We start from the raw sequence: 27,489 nt of genomic DNA on the forward strand, positions 1-27,489 counted from the left end.
CGTTCTTGCAGACACAGTTCCACGCTTTGGAAGCATGTCTGTCCAGGAGAACACTCTACCCCAGCAGCTCTGGCCGTGGATCTTTAGGTCCCAAAAAGACTTGGCAAAGTCTGCCTTAAGTGGGGCTCCCGGAGGTAAGAAGAGGAAGGGAAGCCACTGAAGAGAGAGGAGAATTAGGGTAGAATCAGCGTTGAGAGATGGAGGCCTTGTGGGGTAGGATGCCCAATATAGCCTCACCTCGGCTAAATACAGACCTGATCTGAGCCTTTGATCCAGGCTCTGCAGACAGGCCAAAGGGGATCCAGCAGCATGGGCGCCACGGGGCACTCCCGTGGTTCCTGGACTCTGGCCCCCAGTGTACAAGGCTTCCGTTGGCAAGAGAGATGCTAGCTGGTTATACTTTAACCAGGACTCATCTCATCTGAGCCAGGCCCCATCCCACTGACAAAGGCGCAGTATAAAGCAGACCCACAGACACAGCAGGTAAGCAACGTAGCAGCATGGAAGGTGCTTCTAAACCGGGTGCTCTACTGAGCAGGGCTGGGTCAAGCTACGGATCCGCCAGGGCTGGGTCAAGCTACGGATCCGCCGGATGGATCAGCGCAGCCTTGAATGGGTGGAGGGAAGGTGGAGGGGAGGGGAGTGGAGAAGCCAGAGAATTGCCTGGAGCTGGAAGAAGTAAACAAGAAAATGAGGGAAAGTAACTGAGTGTTTGCAGGCCTAGATAATGAGGTGCAGGCTTGAAGGAGGCCTCTGGGAGGGCTGAAGCTGAGTGGTCTGCAGCGGTGTGACGTTGGGGAAGGTCTCTGTAGCTTGGGGATAGACCTGGATTTGAATCATCTCACTTGGCTGATGCATTTTTTTTTTCTTAGACAATGTATTTTTTTTTCCCCCTTGGTCTTTTTCTTACTTGTAAAGTGGGGATAGAGCAGGACCCTGGAGACTAAACAAAGTAGCGGGTGTGTGATAGTCAAATGGGAGGAAGACCTCGCACCATCTGGAGATCTGAATAGACACAGGGTGCACTGGCAGGAAGCACATGGGGGACAGGCAGGTGTCTGTGCAAGAGCCTGAGTTTCCATCTACGGCAGGGCCAGCGGGATACCTTCGACGTGCGAGTGTGGCTCAACTGACCCAGGAGCTGGGCACTGCCTTCTTCCAGCAGCAGCAACTGCCCGCAGCTATGGCGGACACCTTCCTGGAACACCTCTGCCTTCTGGATATCGACTCACAGCCTGTGGCTGCTCGTAGCACCAGCATCATTGCCACCATTGGTAAGACCACCCAAGCCCTAGAAGCCACACAGGGCCACCCACATGGCTCAGGTGTCTCCTTACTTTGCTATCCTTGTTGTGGTCATTCATTCAACAAATATTTGTGAGATTTGTGCAGGGGTAGGGGGTGGGTTTGTTTTTGTTTTTGTTTTTGTTTTTTTGAGATCGGGTCTTTTTATGTTGTAGCTCTGACTGATGGATAGGCAGGTCTCAAATTTAGAAATCTCCCTACCTTTGCCTCCTGAGAGTTGGACTGGGACCACCTTGCTCCACATGAGGCTGGGTTTTTGAGACAGGGTCTCAGGTAGCCTTGGATATTTCTAGCTTATTTCATAGACCCTATTATATCGTCTTAGCCTGGTGAAAGCATAGGTATGTGATACCACACCCAACTTAACAAATGCTTGTTGAGTACCTGGAAAACAAGGTTTGGAATTGGGGGGTAGACTCTATCTCAAAAACAAATAAGAACGAGGAAAGGTGTCATCTGCACACAGATGGCCTTCCAAGGATAAGGACGGCTGGGATCACAGAGAAGTAAAGGTATATATAATGAACTGAGGACCAGACAGACACACACCTAATACACACATGTCACACAACATACACACACACCACACACATACACATGCACCACACACATACACACACACACCACACATATACTACATACCCACACACACACCACTCACATATCACACACATGTACCACACATACACACATCTTGCACACACACACACACCACACACATATCACTCACACATCACATACATATACCACATATACACACAGCACACACATACACCGTATATGCACCATATCACATACACACACACCATTCACACGTCACACACACACATGCACTATACACACACACCACACATAACACTACTCACACATGACACACATATACTACACATACACAAATCACTCACACATACCATTCATACACATACATCATACACACATACCACACACCACTCACATATACACCACACACACAAACATGTACAGGCCACACACACACACACACACACACACACACACACACACACACCAGTCCTCACACATTATGGCTCAGCATGCTCAGCAGATAAAGTCTTGTCATGGAGCTGGGTGACCTGAGTTCAATCCCTGAAACCACATGGAGGATTCGGCCACACACACCAAAAACAAAAACAGAACTCAGTCCAGCCAGGCTATGAGGCCCTGTTTCAAGGAGAGAGGGTGGGCAGTAGCTCTGTTGTTAGAACACTTGCCTCCTGCATGAAGCCCTGGGCTCCGTCCCTAGCGCTACATAAATTGGCTGTCGTAGAGTACACCCTTAACCCAGCACAGGGGAGGACAGGAGAACCAAGCCCAAGGTTATCCCCAGAAGCAGAGCAAACCCAAGGCTAGCCTGGGTTATGGGAGTCCTTGTCTCAGAAGGAAGGACTGTTATTCCTAAAGAATGGGAGATAAGGATGGGTGTAGCTCAGTACTATAGCATTTATTTGCCTCGCATGTAGAAGGCCCTGGCCTCCATCTCCAGAGCAGAAAAAAAAAAATGGTGGCCAGGGAAGAAGAGGGAGGGGGAAGTGCATAGCAGCAGCTGCTGCTGCTGCTGCAGGCTGACGTGGATGAAGACAGGGACAGATCTCAGTTCTGTCAGTGAGATTGCTCAGCTTTCAAAGTGCCTTTTTGACCTGCCTGGCGTTCTGACCCTTCACAGCCTACAGTAACCTCCACAGCATACACTTATGTCAGGTCACTTGCTAACAAAGGTGCCTGAGGCCTGACTGAGATTTAGACATTCCACAAGCTGCCTTCCCAAGGGCTGTGTACTGGTTGGAGTGGGGGAAAAAAAGAGTTTGTGAGTAGAGGAACTTCGAAGGACTCCTGGGTAGGGGAGTCTCTCCGATGTTGCAGATGGGTTTGACTGTCAGGCTTGGGAGGACCTTCTTAGTGGGTTCTCTGGTTCCAGGGCCAGCATCCCGCTCTGTGGACCGCCTCAAGGAGATGATCAAAGCAGGGATGAACATTGCACGACTCAACTTCTCCCATGGCTCCCATGAGGTGTGGGGAAGAAGTCATGGAGGGTGGAGCTGGAGAATGCCCCAAGGTCCTGTTCACTTTGCCTTAAGATCCAGGTTTTGTTCTCTCTCTCTCTCTCTCTCTCTCTCTCTCTCTCTCTCTCTCTCGCTTTCTCTCTGGTAGTACCATGCAGAATCCATCGCCAACATCCGGGAGGCAACTGAGAGTTTTGCAACCTCCCCACTCAGCTACAGACCTGTGGCCATCGCCCTGGACACCAAGGGACCTGAGATACGAACCGGAGTCTTGCAGGGGGTGAGAAGCCTTTGGGTCCGAGCTGTCTGGGGCCTGGAGGAGCATGAGAGCCCTGGAGCAAGAGAGAGGGTCCCTACCCTGTCAGGGTCCACTTGCAAAACTCAGGCTTCTCTACCCACCCCACTCCCCTCCAGGGTCCGGAGTCGGAGGTGGAAATTGTGAAGGGCTCACAGGTGCTGGTGACGGTGGACCCGAAGTTCCAGACAAGGGGCGATGCAAAGACAGTGTGGGTGGACTACCACAATATCACCCGGGTCGTTGCAGTGGGGGGCCGCATCTACATTGACGACGGGCTCATCTCCTTAGTGGTACAGAAAATCGGTACAGAAATGCATCCTGATCTTATGAGGCGCTCCCAAAACCCTGAAACAGGGCATTTTCTCTTCCCTTTGGTTTCTATGTTCTGTCAGCTCCTTACCCATACCTTCCCCTAGTGGTGCTTGCTTCCCCACCTGTCCTAGTGGTCCCTGCTGTCATCATGGGTTGGAGCTGAGCATTTGATGCCTCTTCTTGTGTGTGGAGTGGAGTGAAGGGTTCAGAAGTTCCAATTTCTGGAGGATCCAAGCTTAAGAGTTCCCTCTGCAGTGCCTATATCGCAGCTCAGCCTTACAGACACTGGGTCTCTCTATACCCGCAGGCCCAGAGGGACTGGTGACAGAAGTGGAGCACGGTGGTATCTTGGGCAGCAGGAAGGGTGTGAACTTGCCAAACACTGAGGTGGACCTGCCCGGGCTGTCTGAGCAAGACCTTTTGGATCTGCGCTTCGGGGTGCAGCATAATGTGGACATCATCTTTGCCTCCTTTGTGCGGAAAGCCAGTGACGTGTTAGCAGTCCGGGATGCCCTGGGGCCAGAAGGACAGAACATCAAAATTATCAGCAAAATCGAGAACCATGAAGGCGTGAAGAAGTGAGGCTTAGTCTTTGGTCCGTCAGCCCTCTGTTTCTCTTTCCCTCTCTTCTGCATGATATTTCCTGCCATCTCCTGCCTCTGGCCTAGCCTGGATTCCTCCAACCACCAGGTTTGATGAAATTCTAGAAGTGAGCGATGGCATCATGGTGGCACGGGGTGACCTGGGCATTGAGATCCCTGCGGAGAAGGTTTTCTTGGCTCAGAAGATGATGATTGGACGCTGCAACCTGGCCGGCAAGCCTGTCGTTTGTGCCACACAGGTCTGGAGCAAACCCTTGGGCTTTAAAGGTGCTGAGAAACCTACATGTTGCTGTCTGGTGCCTGGTCACAAAAGACGATGACATGAACTTCCAGGGTCTTACTGTGACCCTGGCACTCTAAGCGTGCAGGTGCCAGAGAAATAGCGTGGGCGGGTTCGGGTCCCCAGTCAGAATGTGACTTCTACAGCTTTGACATCCATGGTGTCACTCAGATGCTGGAGAGCATGATCACTAAGGCTCGACCAACTCGGGCGGAGACAAGCGATGTGGCCAATGCCGTGCTGGATGGGGCTGACTGTATCATGCTGTCCGGAGAGACCGCCAAGGGCAGTTTTCCTGTGGAAGCTGTAATGATGCAACATGCGGTAGGTACTCCGTTCTGAAAAGCTGCTGGGCCAGCGACACAGACCCCTCTGGAACCCCGTTGACTACTCAACCTGACCTACTGGTCCCTGCAGATTGCGCGGGAGGCAGAGGCCGCTGTGTACCACCGCCAGTTGTTTGAGGAGCTACGCCGGGCAGCGCCGCTGAGCCGTGACCCAACTGAGGTCACTGCGATTGGAGCCGTGGAGGCTTCCTTCAAGTGCTGTGCAGCAGCCATCATCGTGCTGACGAAGACTGGCCGGTGAGAAACATATTGGAAACAGGGCTTTGGGCAGGGGCGGCTGACACAGAGGCTAATAAAAAAAGCACTGCTTTAGGGCAAGCAAAGAAACAGCCATGGATGCTAGAGGCCAGGAGAGGCTAGAGGCTTGGACAGGTGGCTTTTTGATGATCTAGAATCAGAGCCAGTGATGGGGGGGGGGGGCGCACGGGGACGGGGACGCAGCAGGTGATAACCCAAGCACGTTGGCCTTAGGGTATTTGAAGACCAGGCTCTGACAAATCTTCACTGTGCTGAGGTGTTGCTGAAAAGCCCAGTAGGCCCAAGAGCTGAGGATTTTTCTCAAACTTAGTAGTGAGATCCTAAGTAACTTGTTAGGGCTTACAAGCCCTTGACTCCATGGATCTGTGTGAGTTTTTCATTTGTCCCCACCCCACCCCACCCCCATGGGGTTGTGAGGATTAACAAAAAATGGTTAAGAGTCATATGGAGGTTGGGAATGATGTAAACATATCTTCTAGACAGTTTTACCCTTTTTTTGTTGTTTGTTTGGTAGGATTTTTCTGACATAGGGACTTATTAGTCCTGGCTGGCCTGAAACTTCCTTAGTACCTGAAGTAGCCTTGAACTTAACCCTTTACCCCGAGGGCTGAGGTTGTGGGCGTGTCTCACCACGCCTGGCTGGCTTTACATTTCTAATTTTTTGGAGGATTTATTACTTTTATGTGTGCATGTACAGTTCTAAGGCGAGAAGAGGTTGGACCCTCTGGAGCTGGAGTTACAGGCAGTTGTAAGGGATTTGATGTGGGTGCTCAGAACCAACTCTGGTCCTCAGAAAGAGCAGTGCGAGCCTTTAAGAACTGAGCCATCTCTCTAGCCCAGGTTTTACATTTATCTTTCAATATGGATTGACATTTTGCCTGCCCTTACGTCTGAGCACCATTTGCATGTCTGGTGCCAGTGAAGGCCAGAAGAGGATGTTAGAGCCCCTGAAACTGGACTTAAAAACCATTGTTAGCCACCATGCTGGTGTTGAAAACGTAACCCAGCGTGTGCTCTTAATGGTGAGCCGTCTCTACATCAGGGTAGGTCTTCTTACTACTTAATGAGAAAGACAAAGATCAGAGGAGTATACCTTACCCAAGGACACAGGGTTTGTTAGTGACAGTGACACCTGGAACCATAATTCAAACTCGTTTCTTGGGTCAACACTCAGAGCTAACCTTTTCTTCCTCATGCAGTTCAGCCCAGCTTCTATCTCAATACCGACCTCGGGCGGCTGTCATTGCTGTGACTCGATCTGCCCAGGCTGCCCGACAGGTCCACCTGTCCCGAGGAGTCTTCCCCTTGCTCTACCGTGAGCCTCCAGAGGCCATCTGGGCAGATGATGTGGATCGAAGGGTCCAATTTGGCATTGAAAGTGGTGAGCCTTGCCCTCTGTTCCACAGCCTGCCTTCTTACCCCGACTCCAAAGCTCTGTCTGTCCTCACTGGCCCAAGTTTTCTAGGAATCGCTAAGATGGACATGTCTTGGGCTTTATTTTTGTTTTTTTGTTTGTTTGTTTTTTTTTTAAAGATTTATTCATTTATTATATATAAGTACACTGTAGCTGTCTTCAGACACACCAGAAGAGGGCATCAGATTCTGTTACAGATGGTTGTGAGCCACCATGTGGTTGCTGGGATTTGAACTCAGGACCTCTGGAAGAACAGTCAGTGCTCTTATCCGCTGAGCCATCTCTCCAGCCCATGTCTTGAGCTTTAAAGCAGGAAGGGTAGGCTGAGAGGAAAGGAGTGAGAGCAGGACCCCTGAGAAGTCCTTGCTGCTGTCTGCCACAGCCTAGTAGGACACATCAGTAAGAGGAGGTTCCAGAAGAGCTGGAACTAAATTTTAATTTATAGTTGTCCTTGTCCCATTAGTGCAGCCACATGGGTGAAAAGGCTCAATGCTGAAAAACAGTATACAGCATCCCTCCACACACACATCCTCTCAAACCACTGCCTTGGTTTCCTTTCCCCTACAGGATAGGTAGCCTTGAGGTGGTCGATGCTAATGGCTGACCCAGGTTCTTCAATGACTGTCATATTTTTCTCCACCAGGAAAGCTCCGTGGTTTCCTCCGTGTGGGTGATCTGGTGATTGTGGTGACAGGTTGGCGGCCTGGCTCTGGCTATACCAACATCATGCGGGTGCTGAGCGTATCCTGAAATGCCTCTCCCCATTCTGACCCAGTTACACCCTATTTCTTTCAACCCACACCCCTCCCATAGTCCTACATCTGCCATCTAGCCCCATCCCTGTGCTTTACACAGGCCCTGAATGTCTGTGTCCAATTATACAGTGGCCACCGGCAGCATCGGTTGTATATCCCTGTCTCAATCCGCTCAGCTGGACTCTAAGATACCCTGAGCCTTTAATCCCAGCCCAGCTGGTTGATTCGATTCCTTCCGGGTCCCAATCATTGGAATGGGGGAGTGGAAACAGGGTGATCTTGTCCAATTTTCATACAATCATGATTTTAAAACACTGTCTGATATAACCCTCATGATCAGTTTCCTAGCAAAGTGTCATCTCCTAATGGCCTCAAGTCAGGGCAGAATACTCCTTCAAGGAGCACAGCTCCACACTTTAGGGAAGGCTGGGGCAGCTGGGTACTGGAGAGAACTAAGACAGGCTGGCTTTTCTCTCTCTCTCTCTCTTTTTTTTTTTCTTTTCTTTTTCTTTTTTTCGGAGCTGGGGACCGAACCCAGGGCCTTGTGCTTGCTAGGCAAGCGCTCTACCACTGAGCTAAATCCCCAACCCCAGCTTTTCTCTTTTTAATACAAGCTCTCACTGGCCTCAAACTCCTAAGTCCTCCTGCCTGGCCCTCCTAAGGGTAGGGACTACAGGCATGAGTGACCAGCTGGACTTCGGGTAGCCTTATTTTCTTACTGACTCCACAAACCATGGTTGTTCTCCTGCCCACTGCTCTGCTGGGTCAGATGATCCAGAAATTCTTCCACAACCACTTGGCTCCCACATACAAATTAGAAGCAAAACTGAATCTTTTCTTTTAAACCCAACTGTTTAGGTGCAATTATAAAAACAACTCCCACAGGCAAAGAATCCCAGAATCTCCTACCCTAGGAGATGTATAGTCCTGGCCCCACCCATCAATGCTGTAGTATACTCCTGAAGCGGGACAGAACTGGTGGACAGGGGACTCCTCTTGTCCCTAAGAAAGTGGAGGCACTGTTGGCCCACCCCTCCTAGGTTTGAATACTCCAGGCCCTCCTCTTCAGCACCAACAGCAAATCCAGATGAGGAAAAAAAAATAAGTGCAGTTCTCCTGCTGCCCTCCTCTTTTCACTACCTCAATACAGCAAGTTTGAGTATTGCTGCTGATGGCAGTGTGCAAGGACCACAAAGATGTCCCCCCTCAGCCCCCTACCAGAAGGTGGAGAGGACAGAGGAATGAATAATAAAGTGAATGCGTCAAATTAGCAAATGAATAAATAAAATTAATAAGTGACTGAATAAGACACAGGGAAAGATAAAAGGTCACATGAGGATTCAGCCCCTTACCCCCTACCTGGGGGGAGCTAGGCTAGCACAGTAAGGAGGCGCCAAGTATCCCTTAGCTTTAGGGCAACACCATTGAGTCAGGGAGCACAGTGAAGAGCAGCTTCTAGTTTACAAAGGTAGTGCTTTCCACACAGGAGCTGCGGAGGGCAGACTACAGTGGGCAGAGATACCCGTTCTCACGTGGTGTAGACAAGGACGGTCCGTCCACACGTGGCAGTGAGAGGGAAGATGTTCACACCTAGGGCCCTAGACATCTGTTGGCTGTACTAGATAATTGACAGTACCCAGCTACGACAATGGGGATGGGAAGAAAGGACACACTGGGCACAACCTGCAGGGTCACTGACAGGGAGACAGCCATCTAGTCACTCGGCAGTGAAGGAAGCAGCAAGTACTTGTGCTTAATAAAGGCAGGGCTGTGGGCCCAAGCCTGCACCTGGCAGGACTGTGGCCTGGGGACACCCTTGTTAAAGGGCTTTGAGTCACTTCTACTTGGCAGTGGCTACACATTGTACTTAGCACAATGCCTTGACGGGGTAGGCACTGGTACCTATGACAAATGGGTATGTGATTAGGATTCGCAGGCTGCAGCTGCTATGAGCTGAGGACACAGAGGACAACTTTGTGGTAGTAAAGGGCAGTGTGTTAGATCCCCGCAGCCTTCCCCAGGGAGCGTCTACCCTCAGGCACACCTTATTGCGTGCCAATAGCTAAGGCCAGTGCAATCTAGGATTTCACATGTTGGCAGAAATTTGGGGACCTCTGGGGGTAACTGGCTCAGGCACTGATGACCTGGATGGCTGGACAGTCCCTGGAGGCTTGGCCAGGAGCCCCGAGGGGGGCAGACGCTCACTTCCAGAGCCTTTGCGCCTAGGAGAGCCATCCCCCGTGGCTCGCTGAGGCAGAGAGGGTTGAGAGGCAGAGAGTGGGCGGCCCCGAGGTCCTAGCCTCCGACCACCTCCTCCTGGGGGAGGGCCCAACAGAGACACCTGGGAACGCCCTGTCCGGGATAGGCTGGCATGGAGGGTTCGGGCAGGTGGAGCAGGCAGGCGAGAAGTGGACGCCCAGGGTCCCCGGGCCAGCAGAGGACCTGCTCGGACAGGCACCAGTGGGGAGGCTGGGGAGCCTGCTGAGCGTCTAGCAGATCGAGCCAGGAGGGTGGCTGGAGAATCAGGGGAGAGGGGCAGAGGGCCTCGCTGATGAGTCAAGGCTATGGCCACGTTGGAGGTCACAGCAGCTGCCTGCAGAGGTGCGTGTACCAGTGGTTCCCACAGCACTGGCTTTCCACTGAGGCGAGCTCCTGTGCCCGGAGCCAGACCCCGAATACCACGAGCCATGTCTCTGTCGTGTTGTACCAAATGCTGCTCCATGACGCCACCACTGCTGCTGCCTGGACTCGGCTCAGAGCGTTTCCGCTGCAATATCGAATTCTTTTTGCCTACAAGTTGTGCCAGGATCAAGGAGTTAGGAAAGGGAAGGAATCTAAGATGGAGGCTGGATAACCACAGTGTGAGGGAGTCTGAGGGGTGAGTGATGGGAACTCAGACATATGGGAGAGAATGCTTGGCAACAGAAACTGGAAGGTGGTATCAAAAACGGTGAGGTTAAGTACTGGTACCCGAGAGGACACAGGGAATGAGGGTTTGGGGAGACAGCTCCATGGCTATTTCTTTCTAGGGGTAAGACTAGCGAGAAACAGAGCTAATAGCCTGCTGGTACTGGGTAGGTTGGGGTGTGGAGAAGAAACACTAGGGGTAGGTTCCTTGCTATGAAAATGAGATGAGGCTCAGGCAGGGCCCAGAGCAGACAGGGCAGACAGGCCTCACCGATGCGCCGAAGCCGGTCCATGGCCACAGTCTCAAAAGCCCTGCGCATCATCGGGAACTCCTCAAGCACTGCATTGAAGTGGTCCACGCTGAGTGAGTAGAGGCGACAGTAGGTGTCAGCCCTTACACTGGCTGTTCTCCGACCTCGAGTCAGCAGGCAGATCTCTGCAAAAGTGGGGAAGAGGCTTAGAGGTCCCATCCCTAGAGCTTCCCCCCACTAGGTCTGCAGCAGCTAACCTAGCACCCTCAGATTCGTCCTTAGACTTGGGAGAATGATTCCCTGGTGTAAGGTCCCTAACTGCTCTAAGCACTGTCTGTCTCATCTGCACATCTGGAAGGCTGCTCACTTTTTATTCTCTTCAGACAAACAGGTCTGCCAGACCCAGATGTTCTCAGTTCCTTTACACATTAACTCCCAACCCAGTCCTCTCTCTGTCCCAGGGTGTACCCTATCTTGACTTGGGAGGAGAAAAGCAGGCTGAACAGACACCAAGTGGGACTGACTTGAAGGTAGGGGATGCTTAGCCGGCTGGCAGGCTGTGTGAGCCTCAAGTCACTTTGGGCAGTGGCTGGCTGCACTTCTTCCAAAGCCACAGCCTGGCCTTCCAGACAGCCCCACAAAGCTTAAGTCTGTGGGAAGGCCCTGCTTCATTCCTGGCTTTCCCTCAACTCACGGGATCCTTGCATTTTGTCATTAATAATGCTACAGAGCCGCTGGCCCAGTATCTTGCAGTCTGGCCATGCACTAGACTCTCCTGAGAAGCTTTTGAAAAATTAAATAAATAAGAAACCAACTGCTGGGTGTGGTGGCACATGCCTTTAATCCCAGCATTTGGAAAGCAGAGGCAGGTAGAAATCTGTGAGTTCAAGGCCAGCCTGGTTTAAATAGTGAGTTCCTGCACAGCCAGAGCTATATATATAGACCTGGTCTCAAAAAGTAAAATAAAGGCTGGAGAGATGGCTCAGCGGTTAAGAGCAATGACTGCTCTTCTGGAGGTCCTGAGTTCAATTCCCAGCAACCGCATGGTGGCTCACAACCATCTGTAATGGGATCAGATGCCTTCTTCTGGTGTTTCTGAAGATAGCTACAGTGTACTCTACATAAAATAGATAAAAAGAATTCTTAAAAAAATAAGATAAAAATAAATAAATAAAATAAGATACAGCGCTTTAGCCCTGGATCAGACTCAGTGAGAAGGTTTGGATCAGGGTTGTTCTGTGATTTTGTAACATCAACAGGTGGGGCCCTGCTCCTAGGAAACAACTGCAGTCTGCACAAAGTTCATGACCCCCCCCACCTTCCCAGAGGCCTGCTGACCCCCAAAGTAGGATCCGTCAGTGAGGCGAGTGTCCCGGGCGCCCCGTGCCAACACACTGAGCAGCCCATGCTGGATGAAGTACATCTTCCTGCCCACGGAGCCCTCACGCACCACCAGATCCCCAGGTTGGAAGACCTCAAAACGGAGCTTGGTGAGTACTGCGGTGACGAAACTGGGGTCAGCATGAGCAAACAGCGGCATGTGGGCCACCAGGCCCCGGCAGGTGAAGTTAATAATCTCCTAGACATAGGAGGGGCCTATCAGACAGGCTCTGCCCCCTGCTGGAAGATGCCCCCACCAAGCCCATCTGTCTCCAGAAAAGCCATCCATCCTGTCTCGATCAGTCAATGGATGGGCATGCGACAACCGGTGTGGGGACTTCCCTGAGAACCTGCTTTCAAGACTTTCCACCATGGTGTCCTGCAGCCCCTTTCAGATAGCCTTGGCTCCCATAAGACCTTCCACAGAAAGTCACCTCCCCTCAAATGCTTGTCCTCCTTCCCACAGGAATATCTGATAACCACTCCCTTGTAACCCAGGTAGCACCTCCAGAAGCCCAGGTCCTAGAAGAGCCCTTCCCACAAGGTCCAGCCCGGCCCCACCTCCCGAAGCGGCTCGCTCAGCTCCCCCAGGATGCTCTCTTCATCGAACATCTTGCCCTGGTACCGATGCTCGTAGTACTCGTGGATGCGCTGCCGTGTGTCGGCTGGCAGCTTGTGGAAGGACATGTACTGCTCCACCTGCTTGTACTGGAGAGGCAACACCAGTTGCCGGTAGGAAAAGGATGTGGAGACATGGGGCCAAAACAATGGGGGTGGGAGTGTGCACAACAAGTTGGACCCAGAGGTGATAAATGTGGTATACACAGGTATACACGGAACCACGAGGGACACACGGATAATGTTGGATGTGGGGAAGACTGCGTAGTCACAGAAAATGGGACAAATGGATATGAGGCAGGAAAGGACATAGGGGCCCATCAGAACACAGTCTCCAGCTCTCCCCCAAGGCCACCCCTCCCCTCTCTTATCCCTGCTGACCTTCTCCTGGTACTGGCGCCGGGACGAGTCCAGGGACTGGATGAGGGCGGTGGCGTGGCCGATGAACATGGCATAGCAGGTGGCGCCCACAATCATGCTGAGCATGGTGAGCCAGACGTCAGGCATGCCTACTGGTGCCTGCTGCCCGTAGCCAATGCACAGCATGTGACTCATGGCCTTGAACAGGGCGTGGGAGTACTGGCGGCCCCACGAGTGGTTCTGGGGGGCAGAGTGCGTTGCAGAACAGGGCTTGGGCCCCTCCAAGTCACATTCTCCACCTGCCCCCCTTTTCTCCCTTTCAGCTCTCTGTGTACCCATCCTACCTCAGGCCTTCCCCTCAGTAGCCATTTGTTAGGTGAGTGAAGACCCCAAAGCAAAGGGGGTTTCTTCTGTTGGTGGGGACCCTGGCTTTTGCTAGAGTTTCTTCTTCGCCTGCTCCCTCTATCACATGAGCACCTCCTGTCTTGGTCTCTTACCCTTCTCCGACCCTAATCCCATCTCCTTCTACCTTCTGTCTGGATCATCCCCTACCTTCTGCTCCCTATGGCTACCCCTGTTGCTCAGGCAGAAGAGCCCATTAGAGGCCCAGGAGTACCAGAGTCGGGGGTACTTCTCACCACCATGCGGTTCATGGAGACCCAGCAGTCGGAAGGGAAGTCCTGCAGCATAGGGACCAGGAACTGCAGACAGCCATCCCAGTGACACAGCAGCAACATCATTCCAATGAGGTTGAAGATGCGAACCACTGCACTGGCCAGGTCGTAGGTCATGTGAAAGATCTGAGGAGCCCGAGGAAGCTCTGCTATGGACCAGAACCCCTCCCTGCTGGTCCCCCTCGGTCCCAGTCTTGCAAATTCCCCTTAACTCTCTCTTTCCCTTTCCCAGTATCTCAAATTAAAAAAAATTTAAAAATATCTATTAACCTGGTGTGGTGTCAAGTGCCTGTAACCTAACTACCAGGGAAGCTGAGGCAGGAGGATCAGAAGTTTAAGGCCGGACTGGAGAGATGGCTCAGTGGTTAAGAGCACTGACTACTCTTCCAGAGGTCCCGAGTTCAATTCCCAGCAACCACATGGTGTCTCACACCCATCTGTAAGGAGATCCGATGCCCTCTTCTGGTGTGTCTGAGGACAGCTGCTACACTTACCCATATAAATAAAAATAAATTTTTTAAAGAAGAAGGAGGAGGAGGAGGAGGAGGAGGAAGAGGAATAGAAAGAGGAGCAGGAGGAAGAGCAGGAGGAGGAGGGAGAGGAGGAGAAGAAGAAGAGGAAGAAGAAGAAGAAGAAGAAGAAGAAGAAGAAGAAGTAGTAGTAGTAGTAGTAGTAGTAGTAATAGTAGTAGTAGTTGTTGTTGTTGTTGTTGTTGTTGTTGTTTAAGGCCAGCCTAGGCAACTTTCTTTTCCTTTCAATTAAAACAAAAATTGAGCTAGGTATAATGGTGCAGCCTTTAATCCCAGCACTCAGGAGGCAGAGGCAGGTGGATCTCCTCTATTCAAGGCAAGCCTGATCTACGTAGCGAGTTCCAGGACAGTCAGGTCTACATAGAGATACCCTGTCTTAAACAAAAAAAAACAAAACAAAATTATATGAATTTGGCTGTTTTGCCTACATAAATGTCTGTGTATCATAGGCTTGCCAGGTGCTCTGGGAGGCCAGAGGGTGTCTGATCCCTTTGAAATAGAGTTACAGACAGTTGTGAGCCAGCGTGTGAGAGTTGGGAATTGAACTTGGGTCCTCTGGAAGGGCAGCCAGTGCTCTTAACTGCTGAGCCATTTCTCCAGGCCCCAGCATGAGCAATGTAGTAAGGTCCCATTTCAAAATAAAAAGAGCTGGGTAACACTGTCAGAACTGATAAGATAGCAAAGCATGTACATCGCCACTATACCCTGCTGCCAGGAGAGGCACCGCCTACTCATACCCAATCCTCCCGCCAAGAATCAGCTGAGCCTTGAGTGTTTGCCCACCGCTCTGTACCCCCACCCTTACCCCAGGCCTCATTCCCTGCTGCCCTCCCATCAACTTTGTAAAGAATTCACACTTGGAAGCCTCAGGCACCTTCCCCCAGCCCATAGAATCACCAGAACTTCCACCCATAGCGCCTCTCTGAGGAGTAGGATAAGCCCCCTGCCCACCTCCCCACCCCACCTCCTCCCACTGGTGCATGTATCGGATGAGGCGGGAGAGGCGGAGCAGCCGCAGCAGGCTAAGGATCTTGGTGAATCTAACGATGCGCAGGGCCCGTGCCGTTTTGTAGACCTCAGCGTCTAGTCGTGGCTCCAGCTCTACCACTAGGAAGATGTAATCCACAGGGATGGAGGAAATCAGGTCCACCAGGAACCAGGTGCGCAGGTAACGCGTGCGGATAGCCCTGGGCGCCAACAGGATCTCCGCACCTTCCTCCACCACGATGCCAGTTCGGAAGTTGAGCACCAGATCCAGCAGGAAGAAAGTGTCCGAGAGGACATTGAAGACGATCCAGGGTGGGGAGTTCTCCTCCTTGAAGAAAGTGATGCCCACGGGCAGTACTATGAGGTTCCCCACCATCAGCAGCAGCATGATCAGGTCCCAGTAAAACCTAAGTGGGCATGGAATAGAGCGCGATTGTGTCACTCTCCTTCTGCGTCTCGATTGACAGAAGTTAGCCTGAGATAGCCAAGAGTGGCCAAGATCACAGCACCACAAAAACGTCGTTTAAATCTACTGAGAGCGAAAATTGGAATCGCCATTTGGGAAAAGAGCACTATTTAATGGAGGTAGATATTTAAATTCTGTCCCCTTGTGTACAAACACCCAAGGGAGTTGTTGGAATTAATGGTGTAATAAGCCCCTAGAAAAGTCACATGGTCCAGATACTTTATTTTTAAGCCAAATGCCTAGATTGGGCAGATCTAGGGATAGTCTAGCTCATTCCCCAGCTATTAAAGCCCCTTGTTACTCGCTGTTTCTCCTGGCCATGCAGTTCTGGTCCGTGGCGGCTTCCTCTCTGCCCATCATATTCTCTCTCCCCCACCTACAACCTCCCCAGAAACCTCCAGTCACACCTAACTCCCTCCACTGCCCAATCACAGGCAGTGATCACAGGCTCCATCCTTTATTGACCAGTTAAACCGGGGAGAAGGTTCACATGTGGACATCTGCTCATCCGGTGAGCAGCAACCATACACTGAGGAACAAGTCTCAGCTATAGGATACACGCAGTATCAGAGCGACCCACTATATAATGGGAACACGCACTCCAGGAAATATAACCAGTAATGTCTGTAGCAGGATTAAACTTGGGAACAAATGTCACCAGTAGAAAATGGAGACAGCTGGAGACAGAGTTCATCAGCTAAGAGCACTGGCTGCTCTTGCAGAGGCCCTGAGTCTGTTTCCCTGGCAGCTCAGAACCATCTACAACTCTGGTTCCATCAGGTCTTATGCTCTTTTCTGGCTCCAGGGGTACCAGGCAAACAGTTGGTACACAGACATACATGTAGGACGGACGGACGGACGGACGGACAGACAGAGACAGACAGACACACACACACACACACACACACACACACACAGAGGCTCAGAAAAAATGTAGATAAATAAGGCACAAGACATAGAGGTAAATATATCCATAGATATATTCATAGCTTGGAACACGTACAGCATACATGAATCTCATATTTGAATAAAGAATAGATTTATCTTTATTTTATACATGTGGGTATTTTGCCATAACATATGTAAATACAGCACGAACATGTAGTGCTCACAAAGACCCGAAGACAGTACCAGATCTCTAGAACTGGGGTTACAGAAGGCTGTGAACCACCATGTGGAGCTGGAAAACAAACACAGGTCCTCTTACAAGGGTGGTCAGTACTTTTTTAAAAAACGATTTTAATTTTTATTGAAAATAGATATTTTTTCATGCAACATGTTCTGATCATGGGTTTCCCTTCCTCAACTCCTTCCAGATCCTCCCCTCCTCCCCACCCACCAAAGCCCACACCTTTCTTTCTCTCTTTCATTAGAAAACATTCAGGTGGGGCTGGAGAGGTGGCTCAGTGGTTAAGAGCACTGACTGCTCTACCCAGAGGTCCTGAGTTCAAATCCCAGCACCCACATGGTGGCTCACAACCATCTGTAATGAGATCTGATGCCCTCCTCTGGTGTGTCTGAAGATGGCTGCAGTGTATCCCCATACATGAAATAAATCTTTAAAAAGAGAAGAAAACAAACAGGCAAGTAAACAAACACACAAACAAATAAGAATAGGACAAAACAAGCAAGCAGGAAAAAAACCGCCAAAGAAAAAGCACAAGAAATGCAGATGCAGACACATATACATTCACACACACAAAAGTCACATAAAAATATGAGATCAGGGGGCTGGGGATTTAGCTCAGTGGTAGAGCGCTTGCCTAGGAAGCACAAGGCCCTGGGTTCGGTCCCCAGCTCCGAAAAAAAGACCAAAAAAAAAAAATATGAGATCAGAAACTGTAATATACAAAAAAGAGACCTGCAAAGTTAAGAAAAATGCCCAGACAAAACACTATATGACAAACATCTTCCAAAAAATACCCCTGAATCCATTTTGTGTTAGGTATCTACTGCTGACATGTGGCCTGCCCTTAAGGTTTACATACCCAGTGAGACCATTGGAGAATCTCTCCTTATTCCCTTTCCGAGAAGCTGTCAAGTGAAGATAGCTTCTGGCTTAGGATGCAGACTTGTGCCCACTTTTCCTGTCAGTGCTAGTACTTCATCTGGTTTAAACCTGTGCGTATCATGCATACTACCAAAGTCTCAGTGAGTTCATATGTATGTCAGCCGTCTTGCATCTAGAAGGTCTTGTTCCTTGGTGTCTTCCATCCCCACTGGCTCTTAGGACCTTTCTGTTTCCTCTTGTGCATAGTTCCCTGAATCCTGAGGGGGAGGCATTTGATGGAGACATGCCATTTAGGACTGAGAGTTCGGAGGTCTCTCACTCTCTACCCTACAGCTGTGGGTCTCTGTCTCTGTTCCCAACTATTGCAGGAGGAAGCTTTTCTGATGATAGCTGAACAAGAAACAGATCAACGAGTGTAGTGATTTGAATAAAAATGGCCCCCACAGGTTCATCTATCTGAATACTTAGTCGGAGGGAATAGAAGTGCTTGAAAGGATCAGAAGGATTAGGAGATGTGGTCTTGTCCAATAGGTACGTCCTTACTGAAGGTAGTGGGTCACTAAATGTGGGCTTTAAAGTTTCAAAAGCCCACACCAGGCCCAGCTTCTCTGTCTTCCAACCAGTGAACCGGGAAGCAGCTCTCAGCCTCTGCTTCCGCACCATGCTCCCTGCTGTGATGATAATGGACTAAGCCTCTGAAATTGTAAGCCAGCCCCCAATTAAATGCTTTCTCTTATAAACTGCTTGGCCATGGCTTCTCTTCACAGCAGTAGAACAGTGACTAAGACAATGACTATGGCTGGATGTGCATAGGGTTATTTTATTGCTACATTCCTTTTTTTTTTTTGAAGATTTATTTATTTATCATATAGAAGTACACAGTAGCTGTCTTCAGACACACCAGAAGAGGGTATCGGATCCTATTACAGATGGCTGTGAGCCACCATGTGGTTGCTGGGATTTGAACTCAGGACCTCTGGGAAAGCAGTCAGTGCTCTTAACCACTGAGCCATCTCTCCAGCCCTTATTGCTGCATTCCTTTAGCAGAACAACAGTATTTGGTTTTCTCGTAGCTCCAGGGCCTAGCTAGTCTAGGGTTTTGGGCTGCTAAGCAGTGTCAGGCATGGGTTGCATCTCATGGAGAAAGCCTTAAATCTAACTAACCAGGTAGTTGCTGGCTACATCCACAACCTTTGTGCTGCCATTGCATCAATGTACCGCACGGGCAGCTCATCGCTGTAGATCACAGGGTTTGTAGCTGGGCTGGTGGTTACCTTTCTCCTCTGGTAGTACCCAAGAGTACCTTTCAGTACCATGAACGCTGGTCAGCAGGAGTGAGCAGAGTGCTGTTAACCACTGTGCTCTCTCCAGCCCCTGGATCTCACAGTTTTAGCATTGAGCAAAAGAAGCAAAAGACAAGGATACAAATCAGATGACCATGTGTACATGAAGTTCCAAAAGGGACACGGAAAAGTGATGAGACTTTTTTAGCCTTTCTGTTTTACTTATTTTTAATTTTTACTACTACTACAACAACAACAACAACAACAACAACTACTACTACTACTACTACTACTACTACTACTACTACTACTAGTGTGTGTGTTTATTGTATGTGGTGCATGTGGAGGTCAGAGTGTGACCGTGAGCTCCATTCTCTCCCCAGAGGCTGGATTCCGATTACACCTTTAGCTTCTATGCTATGCTACCAGCCCCTTTCTATTTTATTTTTACTTTATGGCAAAATTATTTTTACTGTTTACTACTATTGTCTTTATTTATAAGTTAGAATCAAGAGACAAAAAACGATGGCCCGAAGGACCAAGGAGCAAATAACTAAAACCCTAAAGGCTACTGAACAAAGAAAGGAAAAGGGAAAGAGAGCAGAGAAAGGAAATCAGGTTAAAGAGAAAAGCACAGAGACATTCTTCTTCCTTCCCCACAGAGAATGAAGAAGTCAAAGACGTAATGATACATCAGCCTGGGCGCACGCGTGCGTGCGTGCGTGCGTGCGTGCGCGCGCGTGTGTGTGTGTGTGTGTGTGTGTGTGTGCGCACGCTCACGTATTCATGTCATAGCACACATATGAAGGTCAGAGGATGACTTGTAGGAATCAGCTCTCCCCTTCCTCCATGTGGGTCCAGGAACTGATTTCAATCGTAAGGCTTCTTGACAGGCTCCGTACCACAGAATCTAGAATGTAGGAATGATGTAGTTCAGTGGTAAAGTGTGTGCCTAGCATGTTTGAGGCTCTAGTTTCAATTCCTAGTACATTCCATCCGCCTGTGAAAAATGAGAATAGTGGATTTAAGAGAAGACTGTGAGATTAAGCTGGGTGATGGTGGCACACACCTTTCCCAGCACTTGGGAGGCAGAGGCAGGTGGATCTCTGAGTTCAAAGCCAGCCTGGTCTACAGAGTGAGTTCTAGGACAGCCAGCCTACACAGAGAAATTCTGTCTCAACCAAACCAAACCAAACCAAACAAAAACAAACAAATAACAATAAAAAACACACCAAAAACAAACCAAAAGACAAACAAAAACAAAAACAAAAAAACCCACATGCACACAGGCTGCAGAACTGGCTCAGTGTTTAAAGGCACTGGCTGCTCTTGCAGAAGTCCCAGGCTCAATGCCCAGCACCCAAACGCCAGTCCACATCCATCTGTAATTCCAGTGCCAGGGGATCCGACCCACTCCTCTGATCTTCAGTCACTGCATTCACATAATAAACAGACATATGCAGGCAAAATACTCATACACACAAAATAAATCTAATTGTTTTCAAAAAGTAAACAATGTGAACACAGTTGCATACACACCCATGCACACACACTGACATGCACACACACATAAGCACACACACAAGACAAACAAATACAACACACACACATAATGGCACCAAGATTGTTTTGTAATTTTTAAAACTAGGGAGCCTATGCTGGTCTCACTGGGCTGTTGGTAAGTTTTCCAGATGTAGACGGTGTTAACTGTATGAACAGTAGTTGTTGTTACAGCACATCCACTCGATCTCCAGATTTCTGAAACTTCTTTTCCTATCTCCAGGTCTCTATTTCTAGTCTAGGCTGTCTTTCCTTTCTCTATCACCCCACTCCATCCCTATTCTCCAAAAGAGCTAGAACAGGGATGCTGTTCTTCTGCAGGTGGGGAACTGCCACCCATGGTGGGTGTGGGGGTGGAAGAGGCCGCCTTGCACTCATCTAAACTGAGTCTTTCGGGGATGCCCATCCCCCTCCAGATGGCTATGCACATAGGACTTCCTGGGAGATCCCAAGACAGCAAGGCTTGAGCTGTGCACCCCTTCCCTCCTCCAGGCTGCCTGTGCAAGCTGAGCTGGGCAAGGACAAGGTTGCCTCAGAAGAAAGTGTGTAAATATGAGATCAGGAGGGAAGCAGGGGCCAACATTCAGAGGAAAAAAAAAAAACTACTGGAGCACACAAGATGGTTTCAGGGCTAATCCCAGTGTAAGTCCCAAACATAGTCCCCTTCTGATTCTGATTGCAAAAATCAATCCTCTCAACCTCCTAAAAAGCTTGCTAATTTCCAAGTCCAGACCCACCCCTGAACACCCCTCAGACTTGAATGTTTCGCTTAGCAACAAACCCCTGATGTTTCTTCCTCCCCTTCCTTAGCTGCAGAGGAGAAATCTTGCACTGTGAGACACTGGGAGAGAGGAGGAAAGGTTGGCCGCGCCATCAGAGCATCTTCACAGCCTGACTCACAGGCAGTCACAAGCCCAGCGGGTGATGTGATAGAGGATTGTGAGGCAACACAACTCTGAAGGGGATATGGCTTCTGGGGATACGTCTGAGGGTGAACTGGGGGAGGGGAGGGGAGGGAATCTGCTGGAGGAGAGATGGCAGGTGAGAGTGAAAGAATAAAGATAGTAAAGAACAACGCGAACTGAAGGAATATTTGCAGGGAGTGAATGTTTGAGGATGGGAGATACTGTCTGGGCCTCTGATTGTGTTCACAGGCTCCAAAGACACACACCTCATTTCAACCGAAAGCTGTCCTTCACCGTCCCCAAGGACAGGGCTGATTTTCTCCCCTAGCGACCTTGATGTAGACGTACAGCCTGAAGGGGACTGCGAAATGGCTACATCCCCACTCTCTGTCCCTTTTCCATGGGAAACACCTGGGCGGTGGCCGAGCCCCTGCTTTCCTCCCCAATCTTTCAGAGTACCCGCCCCGCCCCGCCGCATTCAGCCTTCAGCACCACGGACAGCAGACAGAGCTGCGGACCCGACTGACCCCGGTCCCTCTCCAGCGTTCCCCGCGTCTCTAGTACTTCAGCGTCCCTGATCTGTTCGGCTGAATTGGGCAAGTGTTTGGTGTGTGGGTAAAGCGTGGTAGAAAGCGGAGCTAGGCTTCTTCCTCAGGTCTCCCAGCTTTGGGATATGATATAATTTCCCACACCCCCAGAAAACGGTACTGAAAAGAAGCAAGGTTTCCGAACTCTCCGTAGTCCATGGGGTTTCTGCATTGGACCCAGCAAGTCCCCGCAGATTACCTGATGTTTGCTGCCCCTTATGTTTCCCTACCCTAACAAAACAGAGGACCTCGGGGAAACTCGCCTAGGAATTCCCAGGCTGGGTTGGAGGAGGTGACTCTGCAACTCCAACCGGCTGGTAGCACTAGTCCCTCGCTCTCCTCCTTGAGCCCCCCGTACCGGAAGTCGCTGTAGGGGTGGATGATCCAGGCCCCGGCGGACTTCACCCTCTCCTGCTCGATTTCCACCGCTTTGTGGCTGCCGAAGACCCGGAGAGAGAACTTGTTGACGGTCGGCTGCAGCAGCGTCCCGAGCTGCCGCCTCTTCGGCTCGGGCGCAGACTCTGGCACCCCACCTGAGGCCGCGCGGGCCTGGGCGGGAGCCGCAGGAGGCGTCTCGCGTGCAGGAGTCGCCGCTTCCCCGTCCCCCACCGCCGGCCGCGCCTCCTCCTCCATGGCTGCCCTCACTCGTTGGGCCTCTCCAACCGGTCCATGGCCGTGGCGGGCGCGCAGGTGCCTGGGAGCGCAGCCCAGGCAGGGGAGCTCCGACCCGCGTGCGCCCCGGGCGCAGGGGGCGTGTGCAGGGGGACAGACGTGTAGGCACTGCGCCCCCTGGCGAGGGCTGCGCGAGACCGGGTGGGGCGGGCGGTCGGCCAAACTGCTGCCCACACTTCCCGAGAGGGCGTGGCTTAGGGGGGGTGGAGGCCTGAGTGTTTGTGTGTGTGTGTGTGTGTGTGTGTGTGTGTGTGTGTGTGTGTGTGTGTGTGTGTGTGTGTGTTGTGTGTGTTGGAGTGTGCGGCTTGCTTCTGGAGGCGGGAAACTCACAGGGGCATATGCAGCCGGGGGACCTCCGAGGGTCAGGGACAGAATGAGAATTTGAGATTCTTCTTCCCTGTCCCTTCTGTTCTGATCATGTCCTTTCCTCCTCTCCTAGGTGTCTTGCTATGCCAGAGATCCTCTAAACTGCTTTCTGTAGTATGTTTTCCCAAATTCAATGAGCCAACCTTTATCAAAACTACTCATTGAGTACATGCTGAGGATGCAAAACTGAGCACAGAAATCTTAGCTAAGTTAATGTTCCATCTCAATAAACGGATCAACAACCAAGGAAATACCATACTACATGCCTTTAAGGGCTTTAAGTCTAGAATATCTTAGCCTCTTCTTACAGCCACTGCCTTAGATAAACCCTTATAATTTCCAACTAAATGATTTCAGGAAGTTTACATTTTATTTTTGACATAGGCTGTAGTTCAGGCTGGTCTTGAACTTCTGATCTTCCTTCCTTGCATTTCAAGTGCTGGGATTACAAATGTGTGCCACTCTACCTGGTTTCAGAAATTTTTAATAATTTCTGCTGGGCGTGGTGTTGCAGTTCTTTGATCCCAGCACGTGAAAGACAGAAGCAAGTAGATCTCTGAGTTTGACACCAGCCTGGACTTTATAGTAAGTACCAGGACGACCATGGCTACATAGAAAGGCTGTCTCAAAAAACAAAACAAAACAAAACAAAACTCTTCAACGAACTCTCCCAGACAAATTCATCTTTTCAGCCCCCAGGTAAACTTTCTACAATCCATATGAAACTGTGCAACTTGCTTAAAGTCCTCTGAAGTTTCTCCATTTTAGAAATGCATTTAAGCTCCTTAGCTAAACTTACCAATCACTAAAACTTTGGAATTAAGTCTCAACAACTTTTGTTTACTTTATGTGTCTGAGGGGTTTGTTCCAATGTTTGTTCTATGAACCATGTGTGCGCCTGGTGCTTGCAGAGGTGAGATGAAGGCGCTAAGGCCCTGGAACTAGAGTTAAAGAGAGTTATAAGCCATTATGTTGCTCTGGGACTTGAACTTGGTTCACTCCAGGAGAGCAGTGAGCTTTATCTCCAGCTCTGAGTAATTGCTCTTTTTTTTTTTAAGCCCAAGCTACAGGTGATGGAATGCTTTGTTCTGCTGTCTCTGAATCTTTACGAGGTAGTTTCCCTGTTTGTTTGTTTTGTTCTTATTTTTAACAGATTTATTAACTTGTATGCATACACTGTGACTGCTGTCTTCAGACACACCAGAACAGGGTGTCAGATGTCAGACCCATTACAGATGGTTGTGGATCATAAATTGGTAGCTGGGAATTGAACTCAGGACCTCTGGAAGAGCAGTCAGTGCCTTTAACCACTGAGCCATCTCTCCAGCCCTCCCTGTTTGTTCTTTTCCTCCAAGGCTCTTTCATGCTCATACTTTTTCTCTCAGTCTAGTCTAGAGCTTTCTAAGAGCAGGTTGGGCAGTACTATTATAGCAGCTCCTGTCACAGGTTTACTTTTGTTATTGTTATACAGGGTCTGACTATGCTGCCTTGGCTGTCATGGAGCACAATATGTAGACCAGGCTGACTGGAATCCACAGAGATTCCCCTGCCTCTGCCACGATGCCATCATTTTTTTACAGGTCTGTGTCCTGTCCTAATCAATCCTCAGACGGAGATTCTAAAGAAAAACTTGTGCTGGGTTCAGTGTTGAGCACACAGTTGAAGAGTCAGTAAATGCTTGTTAGAAATGACCTGGGAGGGACTGGAGAGATGTCTCAGCGGTTAAGAGCACTGACTGCCCTTCCAGAGGTCCTGAGTTCAATTCCCAGCAACCACATGGTGGCTCATAACCATCTGTAATGGGATCTGATGCCCTCTTCTGGTGTGTTTGAAGACAGCTACAGTGTACTCACATACATAAAATAAATAAATCTTAGAACTGACCTGGGAAAGCCTGGGGGCTGGAGAGATGGCTCAGTGGTTAAGAGCACTGACTGCCCTTCCAGAGGTCCTGAGTTCAATTCCCAGCAACCACTTTATGATTCACAACCATCTGTAATGGATCTGAATGCCCTCTTCTGGTATGTCTGAAAAGCTATAGTGTACTCATATAAATGGCCCTGGGTTCAGTCCCCAGCTCCAAAAAAAAATTAATAAAAAAAAATTTTTAAACTGGTAAAATTGCTGTCATACTTGCCTGATTCCCCCCCCCACACACACACACTTTTCACACAGGTCTCTCTATGTAGCCCTGGCTGTCTTATTGTCTTTTTTTTTTTTTTCCCCTTCGGAGCTGGGGACCGAACCCAGGGCCTTGCGCTTGCTAGGCACGCGCTCTTCCACTGAGCTAAATCCCCAACCCCCCATTTTTTTTTTTTTTTTTTTTAAGATTTATTTTATGTACAGCATTCTGCCTGCATATGTGGCTGCAGGTCAGAAGAGGGCACCAGATCTCATTACAGATGGTTGTGAGCCACCATGTGGTTGCTGGGATTTGAACTCATGACCTCTGGAAGAGCAGTCAGTGCTCTCAACCGCTGAGCCATCTCTCCAGCCCCTGTCTTACTGTCTTAACTTTGAACTTATGACCTGCCAGCCTCTGCTTCTGGGGTTCTGAGATTAAAGGCATGAACCACCAGGCCTAGATCTCTTTTTAACACAGGGAATTTCTAAACTATTTCTTGCTAACCAGTCTAATCTCCATTTGACTATTCACCCAGCTCCACTCTTATTTTCCTTAACTTTAATACATTTATTATCTGAGGGTTATTTTGTTTCCCCTCCAATTCTCCTTTCTGACAACTTCCCAGTTCCTTTAAATAGTATTGTTTTCTTGTGTTTTTAAAAATACATAATTACTTATTTTTATTGTCTTATGTGCATGAGTACTTTGGCTTGCATGTATGTCTGTACACTACATGCATGCAATGCCTGAGGACGTTAGTAGAATGTTGAATGGCCTGACACAGAGTTACAGGGCAGTTATGAGTCACCATGTGGGGGTTGGGAATTGATATAGATCCTTTGGAGGAGCAGCCAGTGCATGTAACTGCTGGCTTATCTCTCCAGACCCTCAAACACAAAACAAGAAACCAAAAAAATGACTTTGCTTTTGAGACAGAGTGTCAGTGTGCAAGAGCTGGGTTTAAACTCATCATGTAGCAAAGATAACCTTAATCCTGCCTCCATCTCCCATGTCCTGGGATTGATTCCATGTGTAAATTGTATGTGTGGCTCTCTTGCCAGGGCACTCTGGGTAAAAGACAAGTGCTCTATCAACTAAGCCACATCCTGAACTAGTTTGTTTTTGAGACAGTCTCAACACTGTAGTCCATGCTGGCCTTGAGCTCCTTTAAATCGTCCCACCTCAGTCTTATGGGCATGAACCACCATTTTTTTTTTTTTTTTTTTTTTGGTTCTTTTTTTTCCGGAGCTGGGGACCGAACCTAGGGCCTTGCGCTTCCTAGGTAAGCGCTCTACCACTGAGCTAAATCCCCAGCCCCATGAACCACCATAATTACCTACTGCTTCTTCCTTTTTTTTCTTCTTCTCCTTCTTCTTCGGTAATATTTAGTAAACTGGGACTGGAGAGATAGATGATTCAGTGGTTAGGAGTTCAATATTCTGGAGGATCCACATCCACAATGGCCACAATGGCCAGCCCACAACTGCCTGTGACCTCAGCTTCAGGGGATTTGACTCCTTCTTCTGACCTCATGAATACTGAAATGTACATTCCCTGCTACAGAAACATAAGTAAATTTTTTTTTTTTTTGGTTCTTTTTTTTCGGAGCTGGGGACCGAACCCAGGGCCTTGCGCTTCCTAGGTAAGCACTCTACCACTGAGCTAAATCCCCAGCCCCGAAACATAAGTAATTTAAGGTAGATCTAAAAAGAAAGATGAGGGGTTGGGGATTTAGCTCAGTGGTAGAGCGCTTGCCTAGGAAGCGCAAGGCCCTGGGTTCGGTCCCCAGCTCCGAAAAAAAAGAACCGAAAAAAAAAAAGATGATTTTGAACATTTGTACTTAATATAAATTAGCTAAACCACAATGGTTCCCCATTCTGGCGTCTAATTTTCCTTCCTCTCTCGCTATGCACCTGCCCGAAACATGAAAGGCTTTTGTGCAGGACAAAGAGGGAGCCTTTCTTTGCTAGCGTTCGGCAGCGGGAGGGTATGTTTTTTAAGTTTTGTTTGAAGAATCAGACTTCAGAAAGCCTCACAAGAGTCCTTTGCCCAACAGTGATACAATGTAAATAATCCTTTAAACAGCCAATATGAAATAAGCTACAATGTCTTCCGGTGAAGAGCAAGAGGAAGGTGTCAAGGGAAAGGATAAAAGGAGTAGAGACCCAACAAACACACGACAAGTTCCTGGTGTCTCCGGACCCACACCCTGAGCCGG

General features: G+C 49.5%; 2 protein-coding genes across 14 annotated transcripts; one reads left to right on the forward strand and one right to left on the reverse strand.

The window, feature by feature from the left end:
* Window positions 1–8,859, forward strand: Pklr (pyruvate kinase L/R). Of its 6 annotated transcripts, none has more exons than XM_006232593.5 (11): window positions 1–134; window positions 1,092–1,274; window positions 3,239–3,330; window positions 3,472–3,603; window positions 3,738–3,924; window positions 4,241–4,511; window positions 4,624–4,774; window positions 4,987–5,139; window positions 5,233–5,399; window positions 6,620–6,801; window positions 7,478–8,859. In XM_006232593.5, exons 1-11 carry the CDS (start codon window positions 35–37, stop codon window positions 7,582–7,584), a joined length of 1,725 nt encoding a protein of 574 aa, XP_006232655.1. In that variant the 5' UTR covers window positions 1–34; the 3' UTR covers window positions 7,585–8,859. The 6 variants fall into 6 exon arrangements, 5 of the variants coding, with proteins under 5 accessions (XP_006232655.1, XP_063137375.1, XP_063137374.1 ...); XM_039101740.2 differs by lacking the exon at window positions 1–134 and adding an exon at window positions 404–483; NM_012624.3 differs by lacking the exon at window positions 1–134 and adding an exon at window positions 486–507.
* Hcn3 (hyperpolarization-activated cyclic nucleotide-gated potassium channel 3) lies at window positions 8,857–26,948 on the reverse strand. 8 transcript variants are annotated; one of them, XM_063281144.1, is made up of 9 exons: window positions 26,608–26,947; window positions 22,467–22,544; window positions 15,274–15,703; window positions 13,744–13,905; window positions 13,127–13,345; window positions 12,689–12,835; window positions 12,086–12,326; window positions 10,768–10,932; window positions 8,857–10,379 (listed from the first exon to the last, which is right to left on the reverse strand). In XM_063281144.1, the coding sequence occupies exons 3-9, from the start codon at window positions 15,682–15,684 to the stop codon at window positions 9,676–9,678; spliced, it is 2,049 nt and encodes a 682-aa protein (XP_063137214.1). In that variant the 5' UTR covers window positions 15,685–15,703; window positions 22,467–22,544; window positions 26,608–26,947; the 3' UTR covers window positions 8,857–9,675. The 8 variants fall into 8 exon arrangements, with proteins under 8 accessions (XP_063137214.1, XP_063137215.1, XP_063137217.1 ...); XM_063281145.1 differs by lacking the exon at window positions 22,467–22,544 and having other exon boundaries at window positions 26,608–26,948; XM_063281147.1 differs by lacking the exon at window positions 22,467–22,544 and having other exon boundaries at window positions 15,522–15,703.
* Between the last annotated feature and the right edge of the window lie 541 nt (window positions 26,949–27,489).

Source organism: Rattus norvegicus, chromosome 2 (assembly GCF_036323735.1).
Source record: "Rattus norvegicus strain BN/NHsdMcwi chromosome 2, GRCr8, whole genome shotgun sequence".
Lineage (NCBI taxonomy): Eukaryota > Metazoa > Chordata > Mammalia > Rodentia > Muridae > Rattus > Rattus norvegicus.

What these genes read in the sequence shown, in the direction of transcription:
- Pklr (XM_006232593.5), top strand. Translation starts at nt 35, where the DNA reads ATGTCTGTCCAGGAGAACACTCTACCCCAGCAGCTCTGGCCGTGGATC. An exon ending in CTTAAGTGGGGCTCCCGGAG is followed by an intron (nt 135 to 1,091) that starts GTAAGAAGAGGA and finishes CATCTACGGCAG; the next exon opens with GGCCAGCGGGATACCTTCGA. An exon ending in CTGTAATGATGCAACATGCG is followed by an intron (nt 5,140 to 5,232) that starts GTAGGTACTCCG and finishes TGGTCCCTGCAG; the next exon opens with ATTGCGCGGGAGGCAGAGGC.
- Hcn3 (NM_053685.2), bottom strand. Translation starts at nt 22,741, where the DNA reads ATGGAGGAGGAGGCGCGGCCGGCGGTGGGGGACGGGGAAGCGGCGACT. An exon ending in TGAGCGAGCCGCTTCGGGAG is followed by an intron (nt 12,327 to 12,688) that starts GTGGGGCCGGGC and finishes TCCTATGTCTAG; the next exon opens with GAGATTATTAACTTCACCTG. An exon ending in TGACGGATCCTACTTTGGGG is followed by an intron (nt 10,933 to 12,085) that starts GTCAGCAGGCCT and finishes CCACTTTTGCAG; the next exon opens with AGATCTGCCTGCTGACTCGA.